At 36.9% G+C, this 20809-nt stretch overlaps 1 protein-coding gene across 1 annotated transcript in view; it reads left to right on the plus strand.

Annotated features, from left to right (window-relative positions):
* MYO16 (myosin XVI) overlaps window positions 1–20809 on the plus strand; it is a 414776-nt gene that overhangs the window by 243634 nt on the left and 150333 nt on the right. The window contains exon 24 of the mRNA XM_036458153.2: window positions 17425–17500. Coding sequence (XP_036314046.1) covers window positions 17425–17500 — 76 coding nt within the window. The remainder of the gene's footprint in view (window positions 1–17424; window positions 17501–20809) is intronic.

A 20809-nucleotide genomic window follows, 5' to 3' on the forward strand; every position in this document is an offset into this window, starting at 1 on the left:
TTTGAGTTATTACACTTTTAGGTTTTAGGGAAAGCAGCGTATTCTGCATTTTGTAAATCAAGAGATGTAGCAAAAGGTAACTGGAAGGATGAGCATTCCTCAATCGCTCTTTGATGATAAAGTTGATCCCAAAGTAGAGCTCCATGGGTCTGGGGTCCTTGGATTGGTTTGTAGCCTCTTCGTTGGCCTGATGGATGAACTACAGAGTCTTTCTCATAACCACGTGCTCCCACTTGATTGATTTACCTGGTTTGGTTAGTGAAAATGCACTGCATCTCATAGGAAGGATAAACATTAATGGTGATGATGTTGACATCCAGGCTCAACAGGATTGACTCTACCATCCTGTTCTGACTAGGGGACCCTCCCCTGCTTTAGAATATTGTAAGGCTCAGAGGTCTTTTTGGAAATGTTTGAGCAACATTATTTGCATTATAGCTAAAGATTTTTCCTAAACACATTTGAATTTTTCATTATCATAGCAGCATGGTGTGTTTTCTAATCTCAATTACAGAAATAGTTGAGATAAATGGAAAGAGGCTGTGAATGAAATATTAACAGGATCTCATTAATGATCATGAATCTGAATTTAAAAAGGCTGTGAGTTGTGTTGGGTTGTTATTTGTTTTAGCAAATTTTAAATCATTTAGGGGATTACCTGTTTTCAGAATTGCTTTTAAATTTCTGGTGATGAATAAGCACTAAATTCAGAACTATGTCTAATTTTATAGGGTTTTAAAATGAAGAATCTCTAAGGAAAGAATTATTATTTGGCAAAAGATATTGGGCTCTTAGGAAAATTTAATTTCCATTAGGGTGATTCTGAACTAACATTAATGGGAAATAGTATTTTAAAGTTTCTAAATTTTAATGTGAGGAAAGGGAATAGATTAGGAGATAGCAAGGCCAACTGAAATAAAAGAATTAAATTAATGAAAATGTAGGTCAAAATTAAAAGTTGTAAAATATATGACACTTACATACCTGGTCCTCTTTGTTTTCTGCTCATAATGTCTTTGCCTGAAAGTTGCTTATTGTGATTTTATTTTATTTATTTATTTTTTTAGCATAAAGTGATTACCTCTGAATCTCATATAAGTGTCCCATTCTATGGTCTTGATTTTTTCATAAATCAAGTTGGTGATATTGCTTTTGTCTAAGATAAAGTGTCCATGTTTTAGCTTCTTTCTTCCCCCAAACTTAATTGTTGTAGTGGGTAGAGTGGTGGCCATCTAGAAAATATGTCCACATGCTCATCCCTAAGACCTGTGAGTGGGATCACATTGGAAAAAAGGGTCTTTGCATATGAAATTAAGGATCCTGAGATGGGGGGGGGGGGGATCATCATGGTTTAACTGGGTGAGCTCTAAATCCAATGACAAGTGTCCTGATGAAAGAAATGAAAAGAGAGTTTTGAGAGAGAAAAGGAGGCCCTGTGACCACAGAGGCAGAGATTGAAATGAAGCAGCCACCAGTGAAGAATGCCTGGAGCCACAGAAGTTTGAAGAAGCAAGGAAGTAGTGTCCCCTACAGCCTCTTGGAGAGCAGGGATGACAGATTTCATAGTTCTGGCCTCCACACTTGTGAGGTAGTAAATTTGTCTTGTTTTGAGCCGCCCAGTTCTTGGCTATTTGTTACAGTGGCCCTAGAAAACTAATATTGTGTCCATTGATTCATCATTTACAAACTAAAAGAGAACTGAGTAGTTTTAACTCAGCATTGTAGAATATCTTTGTCACATTTGAAGGTGACCCCTGCATTTTCCCACCTTTATTTTTGCACATAAGTTTTTTTCTCACCTGGAATGCCCTTTTTCTTTCCAAATCCCATCCATACTTCCAAGTATCAAGTTCTTGGCCTAATCCAAATTGTGTTGATGTCTGCCTTCCCCAATCAATAATGATGCCTGATGCTTTCATAGCACTTTCCAATCTACAGAGTACTTCTGAGGCATTTTTACCATGTGTATGAATGTTACTGTGCCAGTTTTCCAGTTAAGTAAGCCTTGGGGAAGGTCAGTGATTCCCCAAACATTGAACAGCTATGTGTGCCTCCTGAGGGTGACTTAAAACAGCAAGAATTTATTCTTTCACAGTACAGTTCTAGAGGCCAGAGTCTAAAATCAAGTGTGTGTGTGTGTGTGTGTGTGTGTGTGTGTGTATTTGCATATACTTAAAGAAATTTGTTCCAAGCCATCTCCTAGCTTCTGGTGGTTGCCAGCAATAGATTTTTTTTTTTTTTTTTTTTTTTTTTTTTTTTTTTTTTTTTTTTTTTGCTTAGATACAACACCCTTCAACTTCTCATGGTCTTCTCCATGTAAATGTCTTTGTGTGTCCTCTCCTCTTTTTGAAGGACACTGGTAATTGGGTTTAGGGCCCATGCTAGTCAGTATAATTTCATCTTAACTAATTGTGTCTGAAAATATAGTATTGATATATAAAGTTACATTCTGTGGTTCTGGATGGACATGAATTTTGGTATACTATTCAACACACCATAGCCCACGATACAGTGTCTTGTTTCCTCAAGTCCCATATGTTTTTCTCTTTCTGCCACAGTGTTTGGGGAAATTTTTAAAATGTAGAGTATACATATGAACCTCATAAACTTGTTCTGAAGGTTAAAGAATGAGCAAGCAATAAATGCAAATATGATTATTTTGAGATATTGCATCAAATCTGTGAGTCACACTTCCCTAACAATAGCTTTAGATGCAGTAATACCACCATATTTAGGAAAAATTTGATCTCATCAACCATAGCTATTGAAGACCTGAAAATGTTTCAGGAGTCTAATCAATTGGCTATATTCTCACACCATAATATTAGGGACTCAAATGACTTAAATCAAGTTAGCGGTAAATGTCCTTGATTAGTTAACAAGGTGTATCTGTTAATTTTTATATCTTATGCAATGTGAGCACTGCTTTATGCAAGTGCTCACATTGCATAAAGCAGTGTTTTGTAAGTCATATTATAGTAGATATTTTTATTTATCACAATGTTATTAAGATTACTTCAGCAGATGATAGGGATGATGTAACCACTACAGTTATTATATTTTCTTGCTATTCCTATTACACTTAAAAAAACTTCAGTGGAAGATGTTCACACACAGACACACACAAAAAATCAAGCCATTCCTTTATCTATAGATTATACAATAGGATTATAAGAAACTATAATTTTAAAAGAGAAAACATTTAGATAAATTCTCTTTTTCACTGAATATCTAAGGTATTTTTGTGATAAGTTCTACCTCAATTAAAGATATTTTTGTAAAAAAAATTATGTTTTTTACTTGAGCTTATAGGTATGTGAAACTTTAGTGCAAATTTTAAAAGATTCTTTCAATATGATTTGTCTTAAGAAAATTAAACTATTGTCTGCAATTTATATACATGTTTGGAGAAGCAATTTTATATTAGAATACTAGTAGCCTCTTTATATAATGTGCTTACAGATGTGCTTTTCTGTGGGTGGATTTTGATTATATTCCTCAGGATTCCTTTTCCATCTCCCTCAACCACCTCTCAGCAATACAGTTGTGAGTCTTGATGATTATTATTCATCTCACTGATATCCACAGGTCTTTATAGGAACAATATCATAGAAGTGATGTGGAGAAAAGAATGATGTTACTGATTTGTGGCAAGTCTATAAAATACCTGATTTTTTTTTTCCTTCTCCCTGAAAAGGATCTGCCCCTATTGTGGAATCAATTAAGTTTGAAATGTATTGGTTTAGATTGATGTTACTCAGATCTCTGAGAAGTAGAGATCTTTATCTCATTGATACTGCAATAAGTTCTAGGTGACATACTGGGGAAAGCCAGCCCCCTTTATCCTTAGACATGTTTACATAACATGTATGCAAAGGAAACCTTGGCCTGTTTAACTTTCCAATTTTACCTGCATCAGGAGCAACTTGTCAACTGGCCTTCATCCACCAGACATTCGTAGGATACACAGTGCATCCAGGAGGACTCTGACAGTGAACCTTTAAATCAAGAGAAAAAGGAGCTGGACTAATCAATAGGGAGGCTTCCGTTTATTTCTCTTTCTTTTCTCCAGGCACAATCCCCAGACATAACAATGAATCTATCTAGTCTAAGCCAAACTGATAGTATTAAAGGCTATTTGACAAAGATATTTTGTCTCACACAGAAAGAGCTGAATTTACATCTGTCTGTTTTCACCTCCTGCACAGACTTTAGAAAAATAAAAATTAACTCCACCAGGTGCCTGGCGCTCTGTCGTTTCTATGAATTTCACCATTGCCAGGAATTTTTGTCAGAGACTTGATAAATGCTTTCTCACTCAGGTTTTGGTAAGGACGAGAAAATGCAGGGTACCATTTAGTAACTCTTACTGTTTCTTCAAAGATTTAATAGCTTTCGTTACCTTCATGGGCTGGCAAAGTTATAAGTAAGAAACTTTGCATTTCCTAGAATATAGACAGCTTATTATTAGTGGATTGTTTTTCATCTTTAGAAGGAGCCATTGAGGCATATTTGTAAATTTCAGATGTGTCAATTTTAAGGCAATATATATATATATATATATATATATATATATATATATAATATATATATATATATATATTCTTGATATCTAGATAAAAAAATCTTAACAATAATACCATGTGTTCCTAATAACTTTTAAAAAGTATCAACTTAAAGTAAATCAGAAGGCAAGCAAGCAAAACTATTAGAAAGAATCATTTAATGGAAAAGTAAAAAATAGAAGCCTCTGCTTATAAATATTGATGCTAAAGAGATCAATTTACTATTGCACTTGAAATAGAGACTATTTTCAGCAAATCTCAGAGAGGGGAAACCAGCATGAAAAATTATCAGATCCATTTGTATTTGTTGAAAATGATCTTTTATTCCTTTTGTTAAAATCCAATCTCTCTCTATAAAAACCTAAGCAATCATTATGACCAAACAAACAGAATGACCAGTTTACCAGTCTCTATGATGTTCAGTGACCATAAGGGGGCAGACACTCAATGCAGGAGCTTCCCCCTGGTAGTCAGTACACTCCCACAGCCAACCTTCCCTAACCCCTGCCCCCCTGCCTGGCTGCTCCCCACCATCAGCTTCAATTGGGGGGCTCGCCTGACAACCTCCAGGGCTCCCTCTGCCTGTCCAGCCAGCCCCCGAATAGGCCTGATCATTGGCCAGGCTGAAGGACCCCACCCATGCACAAATTCGTGCACATGGGCTTCTATAGTCTTTACTATATTTTGATGTGATATATTGTATTCTAGAGTAAATCTCAAAGTCTTGCATTTTTTATCACCTATTAATTCCAACTACTTATCTTCTTGGCTTTATATTTTGCATCATATAAATAACATGGTGGAGATAGGGATTATAAAATTATAAAATATAAATGAACGTTTCCTTTCATGAATACTGATGTTTCTCATGGTAGTATGTGATGTCTTCTCCTGGGATTTTATTTACTGCCATAATTCAATTTTGTCTATGAGATGATTCCCAAATTTTCAGTGTAACTACAATATTTCCCCTGTAGGCTTCCTATCTGCCTACCTGCTTTTTAATTTCTCTACTTGGGTAGCATCTGAAATGCAACAGATCCAGAAGCTGACTAAACTAAACTCCCTAGCCATCCCCAAAGTTTCTCCCTCTCAACGCACTTCAAAAAGAAAACAAATGAATAAAACTGATTTTTCCATGTATGTCCCACTTTACAGCTCATGGTAAAAATCAGAAATCCAGCTAATTACCAAATACAAGCTACTCTCTCTCCTGTTTATCTCTCAAATCTAAAAACCCTCCTTGTTAGGCCAGAACTCTCTTTCACTTCACCTCCCTTACTCTCTCAGCTTATTTTAATAGTCCCCTAAAATTAACTGTGTTAGTATAACATAAGCAGCAATTATCAATAAAGGGATGAATGGATATTTTTATTTAAAGATGTACTAATTGCCTCTGTTTCATTTGTCTTCTTGTTTCTCTGATAACACTGATCAAAATTAAATGTGATTATTTTGATCCACCTTGTTAGTAATAGACCTGAAGCAATGATGGCTGCTTTCTTTACCAACTGCTCACAAACCATTGTTTCACCTTTTAGCTTAACTCTCCTTGCTAGAAGAATAAACTGTGCCTTCTCCTTAAAAAAATCAGATCTTGCAGATCATTTTAACACTCTTGTTCTTCGTGTACCTGGTAGTTGAACAAGCACAACACGGGGGATGTAATCAAGATTCAATTTCATTTTTGGCTCACACTACTTTTTAAAAATACATTCAGCAGGGACTGTCCTCTTCTCTCTTCTTATAACTAGATAAAAACGCAGGCAGCTCCAGTGATATTTTTCTAGTCATAGCAAGTTCTTTATTTGCTTTCATAGGCTCTCATGAACCCAACCCAGTAATTGTTGTCCTATGTAATAATCAGAACTGCAGAATAACTGAAGTTAAGTTCCCTCATGCATCAATCAGAGAGGAGGCACTGTGCAGTGGCCTCAGGCATTCTGATTTCTTTATTTTCTCCTGCTGACTTGTATCGTCACAACATGGCTTTACATACACTGCATGTGCCTTTCGGTGTTTAGGGCTAACTTTCACTTGGGTGCTTTCATGGGTACTGAGACCCTCCTCCCCTGGGAACTTTTTCTTGGGGATGCCAATCTTCTGGGTGGCAGCTCCCCCACTGCCTTGATTTCTAGTGTTCATTCCACACTATCTTCTCTGGACTCCATTATTCCCAAGCCCCATGTGTCCTCTTGGGCATGGGTAGCGTGGACCAAAAACGTAACAGTGTTCTTCGTAGTTCATCAGAAACATATTATGTTCTGTGCTGTCCTCTTCTAAGTGGAACACAGCTCATCCCACTGCAGCAGGGGCTGTTTCTTCCCTCCCCCTAAGTGTTATACATTTTTATCTCTGATGTATGTATTTCTTTACGTTTCTATTGGGGTGACATTGGTTAATAAAATTTTATAGATTTTAGGTGTACAATTCTATAATACATCATATGTATATTCTATTGTGTGTTCACCACTCTAAGTCATGTACTCCCCCTTTACCTTCTTCTGCCTTCCTTAGCTGCCCCCCTCCCGTCCCCACTTTCTCTCTGATAATCACCATACTGTTGTGTGTGTATGAGGTTTCTTTTTGTTTTACTTTGTTTTTGCTTACTCCCTTCACCTTTTTTTTTTCAGTTGGAAAACATTATGCTAATAATCCATATTAAAGAATAAACCAGTCAGAGGAAGACAGGTACCATATATAATAATTTCACTCATATGTGGAACCTCATGAACAAAGTAAACTAACAAACAAACTAGAAACAGACTTATAGATAGAGAACAGACTGACACATGTCAAAGGGGAGTGGAGGTGCAGGTATGGGAATAATGGAGCTGTTTCTTCACTCCTGCTGTCCTGCCCATCCTTGCCCTTTGTGCTTCTTAATGGGGATCAAGCACCAGTTTGCAATGTCTTTCTAACTGATGGGACAATGTCAAATATAAGAAGTATCTCATGAAGCTGACTTCCTCTTGGCTTAGGAGACGAGGGAAGAAATGGAATAAAAGTACTTATGGCCATATTTGCATGATACATAAAGCAGTCACTATTGTGAACTCAACTTGGTGTGAGAGCATTAGATAATAGACGAACATATTGAGACATAGAGAAATCAAATACATTAGCAGATAGATAGAAAGATGATAGAGAGGTAGGTAGGTAGATAGATAGATAGATAGATAGATAGATAGTTGACAGGTAGATAGAGATGGATGGATACACACATACATATAAATCAAATACCAGTACTACCAAAAACATGTTAGAACCCATGCTATAATATAATCTGAGATATCCTGAAATATGCCTAAATCATCATTGAACTTGGTTTTGTTAGGGAAATTAACTTTCAGCACTTCAATCACATGCAAATATTGATTTGCATATCAGAAATACATTATGTGATAATGGAATTAGCAAATTGGTTTGTCCTTATAATATATTGACTTAAAAGGTAGAGTGTGCATGCTGTGGAAAAGTATCTTATTCTAATGTGGTGCTTTATCTGGAAACAATGGCTAATCTTTTAGCAGGTAACAGGAAAAGAGAAAGAAAATTAAGGCATATGAAGTCTAAATAGTGGATCTAAATGATGTCACAAAAAGCTCTCCATCTCTCACTCAGGCAATTTTCTGCTTGCTTCTAGATTCTGCCTGAATGAAGAATTGAAGAGTTGTAATATTTATGTTTCTAGCCTGGTGCACAATGCTTTATTGTTTCCATTTCTCCTTTCTCTGACTTGTAAGGCCATACATCCCAGCAAGCATGCTGAGATCCATTCTGTTCTCTCTGCAAGATTCATTTATAGGCTTAGATGATATCTCCTTCCACACTCAGTCTTTCTAGAATGAATACTTCTTATCACTTTGTCTCTATCCATCAGCCCTTCTAGTCCCTGCATCATTCTCTTTGCTTTCTTTGATACCTTCAAGACCTTGTTATCTTTCTTCAGGTGTTTTGAGAACACTGATAAATAGGAGCTGTGGAGCAGGCAGAAGCGTCTGAGCTGTCATCTCCAAGGCAGGATTAGACAAAAGAAGAAATTGGGGCCCAGCCCTGGTGGCTCAGTGGTTGAGCGTGGGCCTGTGTAACATGGGGTCGTGGTTTGATTCCCAGTCAGAGCACATGTCTGGGTTGTAGGCTTGATCCCCAGCCAATCAATGGCTCTCTCTCATCATTGATATTTCTCTCTCTCTCTCTCTCTCTCTCTCTCTCTCTCTCTCTCTCTTTCTTTCTCTCTCTCTCTCTCAAAGCAATAAAAAAGTATATATTTTTTTTTAAAAAAAGGAAAATAAATTGGGAATGGTAGAGACTGGCCAGGAACTAGCCTGAAAAAGAAACTGTGCCAAATTTTCAATAAGAAAAAGATTACAGGGAATAGTTACACAGGAAAAGTTGAGGAGAAAGACAGGGGACAGTGAGGTGCCCCAGAGGTGTGTCCCCAATGGAAACAGCCACCTTCTCTCTGGCTGGAGGGAAAAAGGGAGGAGGTAGCATTACTGGCCTGAGAGCCAAAGACAGTGGGAGCCAGAACCTTGGTAGCCTGTCCCAGAAACACCGGGGCCATGAACAGTGGGCTGTAGGACAAGGATGGAGCCAGTGTTTGTTGGGAGGAAGAGAATTCCAAAGGTTTTTACCCTAGTCCTGCTCACCAATCTGCCAGGGCCCCAGTGCAGCCCTACATGGAAGGCTAGGTGACATACCACAGAGCAGACAAGGACGTGGATTTGCCAGAGAGTAAATGGTGTATATAACAGGGAAAGGCATTACCAAGCATGACATGCGATGAAGTCCAACTCTTTTTAAAGTGCATTCTTAGACAAAATAGATCATATAGGTAGGTAGAGAGGAGAGAGAGAGATAGAAAGAGAGAGAGAGAGAGAAGGAGGAAATAAATAGGCTATCTCTGGAAAAACGAATTAGAGGTAAATTTTATTTTACAATTTCCAGTAGTTTCCAAATTTTATAAGTGAACACACATTACATTGTATGAAATATATTTAAAAGATCAGTCCTAGCTATTTTTCTTTATTTTTTCCAAATGTAGTCTTTTAACCCTGATTCAATGAAGATTATTATATTTATTAACTTTTGCTATTAACCACATCAAAGGCAGTTTGATAATCTACATAGATGCAGCCACTTATGCCCATTTAGTATGTGCATATATAACCTATTCTAATCCCCTAAAAGTAATTTATTTTATTGATGGTCTATGGTAATAAAATAATTGAACTTTAGTGTGAACTGGCCCCAGTTCAACTTTCTATTGAATAAATAAGAAAGTGAGGCACAGGGAAGCTGAGTGACTACTCATGCTTCCATAGTTAATTAGTGCGGCTTGTGTCCTGTGTGTTTTTAAGCCAGTAAGTGGAAACCAGAATACGAACCCTTCTTCATAACCCTTAGTCCATGGTCTCTTCTACTTTAATACACTCTCATTCGCCTTATTTTCCCCAGACTTCCAACACTTTATATGACTTATGCAGGGCACCACAGTAACAAGGTTTTTTTTTGTTTTTGTTTTTTGTTTTGTTTTTTAAATACTGGCTTCTATTGCTGAGGTCTTAGATAAAAGTATTTGAACATTCTTTATATCCATTTACAAAATGTTAACTATCCTAAGGGTGGGGGAGTTTAGCCTGAGTATATTTATACTGTAGCCTCATTTTAAACTTACCAACAATTTGAAAATATGCCGTTATCTGCTCTATTCATTGTTCCATTTCTCAAATGCACAGAAAACATTGATCCTCTGCGAACTCTGTCCCTGGGCTCCCTTATCCTCTGCCAGCATCACCTAGGAAGCCAGACTTCACAGAGCATAAGTCGCTGGTACCTGGAGCCATGATTCTCAAGCTTGCAGGAGCTCAGAATCAATAGGAGAACAAGTTAAAAATGCAGGCTCCTTGGCTCCAGCCCCATAAGTGACTGTGAGAGGTCCAGGTGAGGTCTAAACTGTGTGCATGTTTATTAAGCACCAGCGAATGTTTCCCGACAGGGAGTCTATGAAGCACATTTTCAGAAACACTGAAGGTATGGGCCACAGAGAAGGTGCTCAGTTTAGCACAGGCTCCAGCGTCTCCCATTGCTCTCCTGCTGTGGACCAGGCTCCCGGCCAGGGGTTGGGACCTCAGACATGGGAGCACACCAAGCCCCAGCTCTTCATCAAGGTCGAAGAAGCCAAAGGCTCTTGCTTTCAACTTGGGGAATTAAAACCAGGGATGGTGCATAGAGCCGCTGAAGCAGAGCGCTGTCACCTTCGGGTATTTTCATTTCTTTGGTGATTAGCCAAGCCTGAGCCAGACACCCTTCATGCAGAAAGAAAATGCGTGTGGTTTGGCATTTCATAACTTTTCTTTCCTTTGTGGACCCAGGAAATGAGGTACCTTACGGAATTGTAATTCGCAGCCACGGTGAACATTTTATACTCCCTTTTCGTACAGAGCTAACACAATTTATCTTCTAATTATATTTATTGCAGTCCCAGAGTGTTACAGTGAGTCCTTCCAAAAAAGCAGCATGCTTCCCTGCTCCCTCGTTTATACTGCACTCTTCATCGGGCATGCACGCTCAAGCATTTAGACACGTACCGCTCAAGGCTGAAACATAAGCAAATTGCTAAATTTCCTTTGGACTCATTTTATTGAGCAGAATCATTCCCAAGGAAATCTTTGAATACATGACAATTTCCTTAGATTTGTATTCGGCTGCATGCATATAAATTCTGCCATTACATGCATGAGGGGTGCTGTCTCTTCCAGCAGGAATCCTATCATCCAATCCCTTCAGATGAAGAAAACATAAAGACAGACCAGAAAAGGAAAGAATTGAACCAGGTCTCTATCTTTGGTGACTTTCATGCTTTTTCTTCTTTCCTCCCTCACATCACAAAACAGCAAGAACAGGGCTGTGAGCAGAGCAGCTGTCTGGAACGACCTAGAAAGGTCTCTGCTTCAAACCTGCTTCCTGCTGCTCCAGCAGCACCTGTATGTTCCTTCACCCCTCTCTCCCCACCCAAAGTGGCTCAGCTGAGAGGATAGACCTTTAACTATTCTCATGATACGGCAGACTCACCAAGATATAAAGGATTTCTAGGATATATAGCGTTCCTTCTCGGTGGTTTCCATTTCATAGAAACCTCTCTGCCCATGCAGCTATGCTTTGGAGTTCATTTCCCTGTGCATTGCCCAGGCACTCAGGGGCCTCGTCTCACTGCTTTAAAGCTTTTCCATGTAGTTATTGCCTCCCCTGCCTTCTAGAAGCCACTGGTATCTGTGAGATCCAGAGGCTGAAAGTGATGTACTTAGAGTCTCAGGAAGCCTTGCTTTATTTGGAATCTGTAGTGCAAGAATGTATTTTGACTGATACAATTATAGACACAGGATGAGAGTCTCCTTTGTGTATAAGCAGCCCATTTAGAAGCCTCAGTCCTTCTCAAGTCCATCATGTAAAAAAAAAAATCTGAGAAGGTCTGGGAGAAAAGTGCAGGTGAGAAGTAGAAGCAGGTATGAGGGTATTAAGAGAAAACGATAGGTATTATGCAAAGCTAAGTACTGACAAACTTCTTTATTTATCTCAAGGTCATCTTGAGAGGTCAGGGGTGGGTTGGCATTACATTCCATATTCTGTAGATGAGAAGCCAGGCAGTCCTGGTGTCTTGATCAGGCTGGGTACTAGGCTGGACGTGCAGAGAAGGAGGGCTGACAATCTCTTCCTAGGGAGTGGAGCCTTGGAAAAAGGACTTGGCCTTGGCAGCTGGAAAAGCTGGAAAGGAAATTCCTAAATGGTAAGGCAGGAGTAATGTTAAGAGAGGAATTTTGGAGCAGAGTGGCAGGAAGTGAGGAGAAAGTACAATGGGAAGCACCTGGAACTGTGCCAATAAATCAAAAGATTTCATTAGGTAAAGTGGCTATCTCCCCCCTAGATAGTGAGGATTTATCAGAAATTGGACATGAGTGACCACTGAATTAGAGTTTTGGTTTTCTATTCCCAGCTATTTATCAAAGTTTACTTCAAGTTCTTGTGTTCATTTAAAACAAAAAGAAGGCATGTGCTGAAACCGGTTTGGCTCAGTGGATAGAGCGTCGGTCTGCGGACTGAAAGGTCCCAGGTTTGATTCTGGTCAAGGGCATGAACCATGGTAGCAGGCACATCCCTGGTAGGGGACGTGTAGGAGGCAGCTGATCAATGTTTCTCTCTCATCGATGTTTCTAGCTCTCTATCCCTCTCCCTTCCTCTCTGTAAAAAATCAATAAAATATATTAAAAAAAAGAAAGCATGTGAGTTACCAGAGATCAGATTACATTTTTTTTTAAGCCAAGCCCCCCTCATTTGCTATCCATTTTTAAAAAAAGTGAAAACAATTAAAAAATACCTTCCAGTGACATTTATTCAAATTGCAGCTTTCCTTTTAGTGTGTATGATTTTGAAATGCTTAGGCAGATGTCAGGTTTCAGTATTTTGCTAAGTTTTTGAATCTGTACTGTGCTCCCACCTCACCCCCATGGTTAAAGGATGTCATTGGAGGGTCAGTGGGGGATTGGGACTTTCTGCACTGCCCAGAGGTAACCCAGCCACAGCTCCTCTCTCTCCTCACATAGTTGGTGGAGTCCACTTAGTAAACAAAGAAACACATCTGCCCTTGCCTCCAGCTCACCCTGCAGCCAGAAGTGTGGCTAGAGTCCCAGGGGAGATCCAGAGCTCCCAGGCCTGCCCAGCAGTAGTGAGAGTCCCCTCTTCTGTTATGTCAGAGGAGGTTGAGTGGGGAAGCTATGCTTCTCCCTCCCAGCAGTCCCAGGCTCTGCCTTCCTTCTCCAAATGAGTGGGGTTTGGGGGAGCCAGCGGAAACAAAGGTTAAGTTGGAAACTACAACACCCTCCTCCGGACAAGTGACCCACATCTTCCTAGGAAAGCATCAGGAACGTGGAAGAACTCAACAACAAGCAGAATATGCATTCTTTTAAAGTGCCCATGAAACATATATCAAAAAACACCATATGCTGGACCATAAGTCAAAACTAAATGAACTCAGAAGGAGCGGAATTATATAGAATGCATCTGCCTGCCACAGTGCAATCAAAATAGAAATCAATAACAGAAAGATAACCAGAAAATCACCAAATACTTGGAAACTAAGCATTACCCTTCTGTATAATCCATAGATAAGAAAAAGTAATTTGCAAGGGAATGAAAAAAAAAGTAGATCAGAATGAAAAAGAAAATGCAAGAATCAAATTTGTGAAATGTGGCTAAAACAGGTTGAGAAGAAAATTTATAGCACTAAATGCATATATTAGAAAAGAGGATAGTTTCAAATCATAATCAACTCCCACCTTAACAAACTAGGAAAAGGAGAAACAAATACACTGAAAAAACAAACAAACAAACAAAAAAACAGAAGGCAGTCACAAAAGGCAGAAATCAATAGAATTTTTAAAAGACAGAGAAAATCAATAAAACAGAGATCTGGTTCTTTTAAAATAACCACAAAAAATGACAAACAGCTAGTAAGAATGACAAAATGAGAGAAGATACAGGTTGCTAATATCAGGAATAAAATAGGAAGTATCACTGCAAACTGCAGACACTGCAGACATTTAAAAGATAAAAAAAGGAATTACAGTAAGCTGTTATATGTAAATTTTACAATTTAGATGAAAAGGACCTATTCCTTAAAAAACACAAACTATCTCAGTTTACCCAGTATTAACTGCATAATTTTAATAGCTCAATACCCATCAGGGAAATGAATTTGTAATTTAACTTACCTGAACAGGAAGGCTCCAGTCCCAGATGGTTACATTGAACATTTCCCTCAAATATTTAAAGGAAAATGAACACTAACTTTACATAATCTTTTCTAGAAAAATATGAGAGAGAACTCTCCTCAATTAAATTTATGAAGCTACTATTACCCTGATATCAAAGGTATCTAAGACAAAGACAGCATATACACCCACAAAAGAAAAAATAAACTGAAGATCACTGTCCATCATGATACAAATGCAAAATACTTTTAAATACTAGCAAATATAATTCAACAATATGTTAAAAATTATTCACCATTAATAATTAATTTTTCCCTGGGGATACAAAGCTGGTTCTATATTTGAAAATCAATCAAGATAATCTACCATATTAACTAGCTAAAGAAGACAAAAAATAACATAATTATATAAATAGATGTGGGAAAAGCATTTGATAAATTTAACATTTACTCATGATAAAAAAAACATTAAAAAATATAGGAATAGAGGAGACAACCTCAATTTGATAAACAGCATCTACCAACATCTTACAGTTAACCTTATATTCAATGGTAAAAGACAGTGTTTAACTCATAAGATCAGAAACAAGGCAAGGATATCTGCTCTCACTTTTGTTATTAAACATATTGCTGAAAGGCATAGTACTCTAAGGCAAGAAATGAAATAAAAGACATATTGAAAAGGAAAAAAGAAATTGTATTTGTAGATAACATGATTGTCTATATGAAAAATCTCAAGATTATATATATATATATATATATATATATATAAAATATATTTTTTTTTCTTTTTTTTTTCTGGAACTAATAAATGAGCTCCTCAAAATCACAAGATACAATATAAACATTTCTATACTAGAGGCCTGGTGCATGAATTCATGCACAGGTAGGTTCCCTTGACCTGGCTGGTTATCAGGCCGATCGGGGGCCATCTCGCCCAGTCCCATTTGGGGCTGATCAGGGCTGGCTGGCTGGCTGGGAGGGAGTGGTGGTGTTAGTGGGGGTGGTGGGGGAGGAACCATGGGAGGTTGGCCATCCACAGGAGGTTGACTGTGGGAGCACACTGATCACCAGGGGAAAGTTCCTGCATTGAGTGTCTGCTCCCTGGTGGTCAATGTGCATCATAGTGACTGGTCAACCAGTCATAATGGTCACTTAGGTATTAGATAGATAGATAGATGATAGATAGATAGACAGACAGACAGACAGACAGATAGATAGATAGATAGATAGATACTAGTAATGGACAGTAAATTAAAAATATAATATTGATAATCACTCATAAAAATGCAAGTAGGTGTAAATCTAACAAAGCATGAGATCTATATGCTAATAAGCACAAAATGTGGATGCAAAAAAAATCAAAGATCTAAATAAAAGGAGATACATGTCATGCTTGTGGTTTTGAAGACAACACAATAAATAGTCAACTTACTAATAATATAGTAATAGTTCTCCCCAAATTGCTATAGGAATTTAATGTAATCCCTATAAAAATCATGTGAAATTTTGTTTAGATCAATTGATATAGTGAATATCATTCTAAACTTTATATGGAAGTATGAAGAAAGTAGAATAGTTAAAACAACTCTTAAAAAGGAGAATAATGTGGGAGGAATTAGTCTACTTAATTTAAAGTCATATTATAAATTAATCAAGATGGAGGTGAAGAAATAGGCACATAGGTCAATGGAATAGATTAAAGAATGGAGAAATAGATTCATACAGATGTGTTCAGCTAATTTTAGGCAGGTGAGTGTACCCATAAATTGTCAACATGGGTGATCCAGGCAATTATGTGAATGTCCTGAATGTTTAGCTCATTAATGTTAATATTATGGTTGTGATGGTTTTCTAGGATGTTATCATTGGAGGAATTGGGTAAAGAGTCCACAACTGAATTATTTCTTACACCTGAATGTGTATCTGCAAGACTCATTTGGGATAATTTGGCTTTTTTTCTATATTTCTCTTACTAGACACATAGACTCTTTCTCATGGATTCTTTTTCTATTTGGTCCCCTCTTGCTCCAAATAAGACAGTCCTCTCAGATCTGTCTAGTTAAAATCCCCTAACAGTCTGGTGATTATTGTCTTTATTGACCTAACCATTCATACTCACTTATGGGCAATGTGCCATTCACCCTGGCTGGTGTGGCTCAGTAGTTGAGTGTAGACATATGAACCAGGAGGTCTCTATTTGATTCCCAATCAGGAACATGCCCTGTGGGTTACAGGCTTGATCTCCAGTGTGGGACATGCAGAAGGCAGCCTATCAGATTCTCTCTCATCACTGATGTTTCTACCTCTCTCACTCCTTTCCTCTCTGAAATCAATAAAAAATGCATTTTTTTAAAAAAAGAGGTGGTATTCATTTTTTACTTCAGTCCTGACCCACCAGGGGAAAGGACAGCCAATGGCACTGATAAGCCTTCTGGCTGAGTTGATTTCTCAAGACCACATTGGAGTTTATGCTTAGCTGAGATTGGGAGAGCCTATAAAACCATGTCTCTTAAGAGACCCAAATCTCCCAGGCTAGACTGGAATACCAATGAAAGCAGACAATTAAGTCATTTAAGTGTATTTAGAAGTAAACTTCCTTGAATAATCCCGACATTATTGTTTCATATGTTTTCTTTATTTTAAAGACTTCGGATTAATGGTGTAAATGATCTGAAAGGACCCTTTTAATAAAAAGACTTTGAATTTATCAAACTGAAATCACACTTCCTTTTTAAGACAAGAAGTCTTTCCACTTGGTTAGTGAGTTTTCTGCACAGGTTAGAGGCCTAACTAGTAAGAATAAAGGGGACTCTATGAATGAATGTGAGTCATCACTGTTTTCTCTTAAACTAATGAACAGAGGAGGGTTTTGCAAATTAGAACAGAGAGGTGTCCCTTGTGAAATGTGCAGGATGACAGCACACAGGTGAGCACTTTGAACCTGCATATAATGTGAACTCTAAGACCTGAAGGCGCTTCTTTTATGAATAACTTTAAACCTCCCCTGAATCAAGTTATTCTTTAAAGGGAATTATTCTTGTGGTCATGTTTCATCATGAATAATTATGCCATTTTCTTTTATCCTAGGTAATGTATGACATTGTTGGAGCAATTGGAAAAAATAAAGACTCCCTTTCACAGAATCTTTCATTTGTAATGAAAAGTAAGTTTTTCCCTTCCTATGGTTAAAATACCCCCACATTTCTTAGTTCTCTGAACATTGTCCTATAAAACATGCCGCCAGCTAAAGGATAATTTAAATTATTTTACATTCCAATGCCCAGAATCATAAAGAATGGATCTTTCTGCACTATACATTGGTTACAATTTAATTTGGAGCCTAGTAAAAACTATAATTTAACTAAGCTTTTAGCAGATAGAAATATAAAGCACCTTTAACACTCTAGTGTTATGACTATAAAAAAGCTCTTCTGTGAAGACTAATAAAGATGAATATGGCTTCCAAAGTTATTTAGGACACAGCGGGGTGAATTCCATTACTTAAGACAATTCTGAAACACACATAAGGGGTAGTTTATTCTTATGTAATTAATATAAAGAACTAATGCTCACAATGTAGAATAAGCACACAAATTTGTATGTGCACATACACATACATATACACACATATCAATATACATTTATAGGTTCCATCTACCTTCTGAACCTTAGTATAATACTTTGTATATATATATCTAAAATTCTATATACTATACATAAAGCTATATTCTACATATATATATATATATATATATATGTATAATGTCAATATATATTTCTAACTCCTCTAGTAATTATTTTCTGAATAGCAGTTCTGCAATGATTCACACTTTTCTAATAACCTTTTCAATGAGTTAAAGCATATCATCTTTTGTGCTTTCAGTTGCTCTGAATGAGATAGTCATTTATCATTCCTAGGGAAAAAAGCACATGATAGTCTTTCATGAAATAAGGGGCTGCCTTTGAGCTGGAAGTAAGACATCCTATCACTTCTGGTTTAAGGAACATATTTGCCGAAAGCCAGACAGCACAGATACAATATATTGTTTTACACAAGGGATTACTCTGCTTGCCTCTTAGAATTTAGGGTTTATGTGAGTTCATTGAAATACTGAAACTAATGATAACATATGGACTTTGAATAATATTTCATAGAAGGAAGAAATTAAAAAAAATAACAGTCCTATTGATTATCGTTGGAAATGTCTTAGTGTTTTTCAATATTTGAACTTTCATTTTTAACATACTTTCATTTAACCCATACATCCTACAAAGTTCTTATATACAGAATGTTTTCCCATTGGTGCGATGACTTTTTCTTTATTTTTATATTTTCTGGTCATAGAATATATATTTAGAATGAGTATATGATGGCTAGTGATATTGCAATTCTCTTTATTTTAATAGAGTACCAACATTTTAAAGCCATTCCTTTGTGTAAACTTGCTAAAATTTCCAAGAGAAAAACTAGTGATTCTTGTTTTATTCTAAACACTTTAGGATTTTGGCACATTGAAAAGAAAGAATTCACAGAGTGCTCTTAGATATTTATACAAGACATGGCAACATTTTCCTTAAAGGGTCAGAAAATAAATACCATAGGCTTTGCAATTCATAAGCTCTCTGTTAAACTCTGCTGTTACATGAAGAAAGCATCCCTAGACAATACAGATAGACATGGCATGTTCCATGAAACTTTATTGACCAAAATAAGAAGTAGGCCAGATGTGGCCAATGAGTCATAGTTGCACATCCATTCTATCACATGAATAAAATATATATGAGTATTCTATCAATCTGTGAAATGTTTTAACATCTTGCACTATTTATATGTGGTTACATCCATACATAGACTTGCAATAAATATAAATAATTTTATTTAAATGGACCATGGTATTATATACTTATTATTTAATTTTATTCTGAAATATTTTATACTTAAAGAAAGTTACAAAATTAGTTCAAAGATCTCCCATATGTCCTTATTCCATATTTTTTTCATTTCCTTTATTTAATATTTTTCTCTCTACCATTCTTCTTCCTATTTCTCCTTCTTTCCTTTCACCCTTCCTCCATCCCTCCCTTTCTTCTTTTATTTTTTCTTTCCTTCCTTCCCTTTGTGTGTGTTATGTACATATATTTTTTATTCATTTGAGATTAAGTCACATGCATCTTTATGCCTAAAACTCTGGTATGTATCTTAAGATCAAGAGTATTATATAGCATCAGTAAATTCTCAGAATATGTAACATTGATACAATAATAGTAATGTCTAATTATGAGCTCCTATAAAACTTTACCCATTAACCTTGATCACTTTTGAAGATGGCATACTTCAGGTTTGTTTTTTTTTAAATCAAAAGTCATTGTTTTTTTCTTTGATAAGTAATTTGTAAGGAAGCACTTTGAGACACTAAATATTCTTGTCCTCATCCAACTTCCAACCGTTAGTTTTGCATAAATGAATGCTTCTTACTTAAATGAATGATTTCTCTATGGTTGCAAGATTATGGTTTTCTAACCCATTTTTTTCCCATCAACAATAAATTTTACTACAAGAACTCATCTTTCTGATTGATTCATTATCAATATAAACTTATAAATTCTTGTCTCTTTTAAAACTGTTATTGATGTAATATTGGTTGATAACATTCTATAAATTTCAAGTGTACAACATTGTACTTTGGTATTTGTATACTCTGTTGTATGCTCATTACCAAAAGTGTAGTTTCTTCCTGACTCCCTTATTTTACTCAATGAATCATAATCCATCACTATTACTATTTTGATGCTGAAATTGCCAACATGTAACCAGTGAGAGCCTCCTATGTCCTTTTGTCAGGTTCTTACAATATTTTTAGCACTTCCTTGCATGTTTTATCTCCCAAGATGTTCCAGGTTTTTCTCCCATCCCTCAGATGTAGAATCAGCCATGTGTCCATGAAGCCTTAATCTACTTTAGAGGAAAATAATATTTATTCTTAAACATGAAGGTCTGGGGGCCTCGTGAACTCATTTTTATTGTGGTGTCATAGCTTTTTTGTCCTTTGAGAACTACAGAATTTAAGATATAAATATAGACAATATATCAATTTATTAAAATACTAGAGGCCTGGTGCACGATTTGTGCGCTGGTGGGATCCCTCATTCTGGCCTGTGCCCTCTTGCAATCTGGGACCCCTTGGGGGATGTCAAACTGCTGGTTTCCGGTGGATCCCTGCAGGTCAGGCTGAGGTACCCCACCAGTGCATGAATCTATGTACCAGGCCTCTAGTATGCATAGAAGATCTTTGGTTAGCCTATTTCCACCCTCCACTCTCCCCGCTTCCCTCTGAGATTAATTAGTCTGTTCCATGTTTCCATGCCTGTGCATTGAGCATCTGCCTCCTGGTGGTCAATGTGCATCATAGTTACTAGTCAAATGATCACTTAGGCTTATATATATATATATATATATATATATATATATATA

The sequence above is a fragment of the Pipistrellus kuhlii genome, unplaced genomic scaffold (assembly GCF_014108245.1).
Source record: "Pipistrellus kuhlii isolate mPipKuh1 unplaced genomic scaffold, mPipKuh1.p scaffold_m20_p_3, whole genome shotgun sequence".
Lineage (NCBI taxonomy): Eukaryota > Metazoa > Chordata > Mammalia > Chiroptera > Vespertilionidae > Pipistrellus > Pipistrellus kuhlii.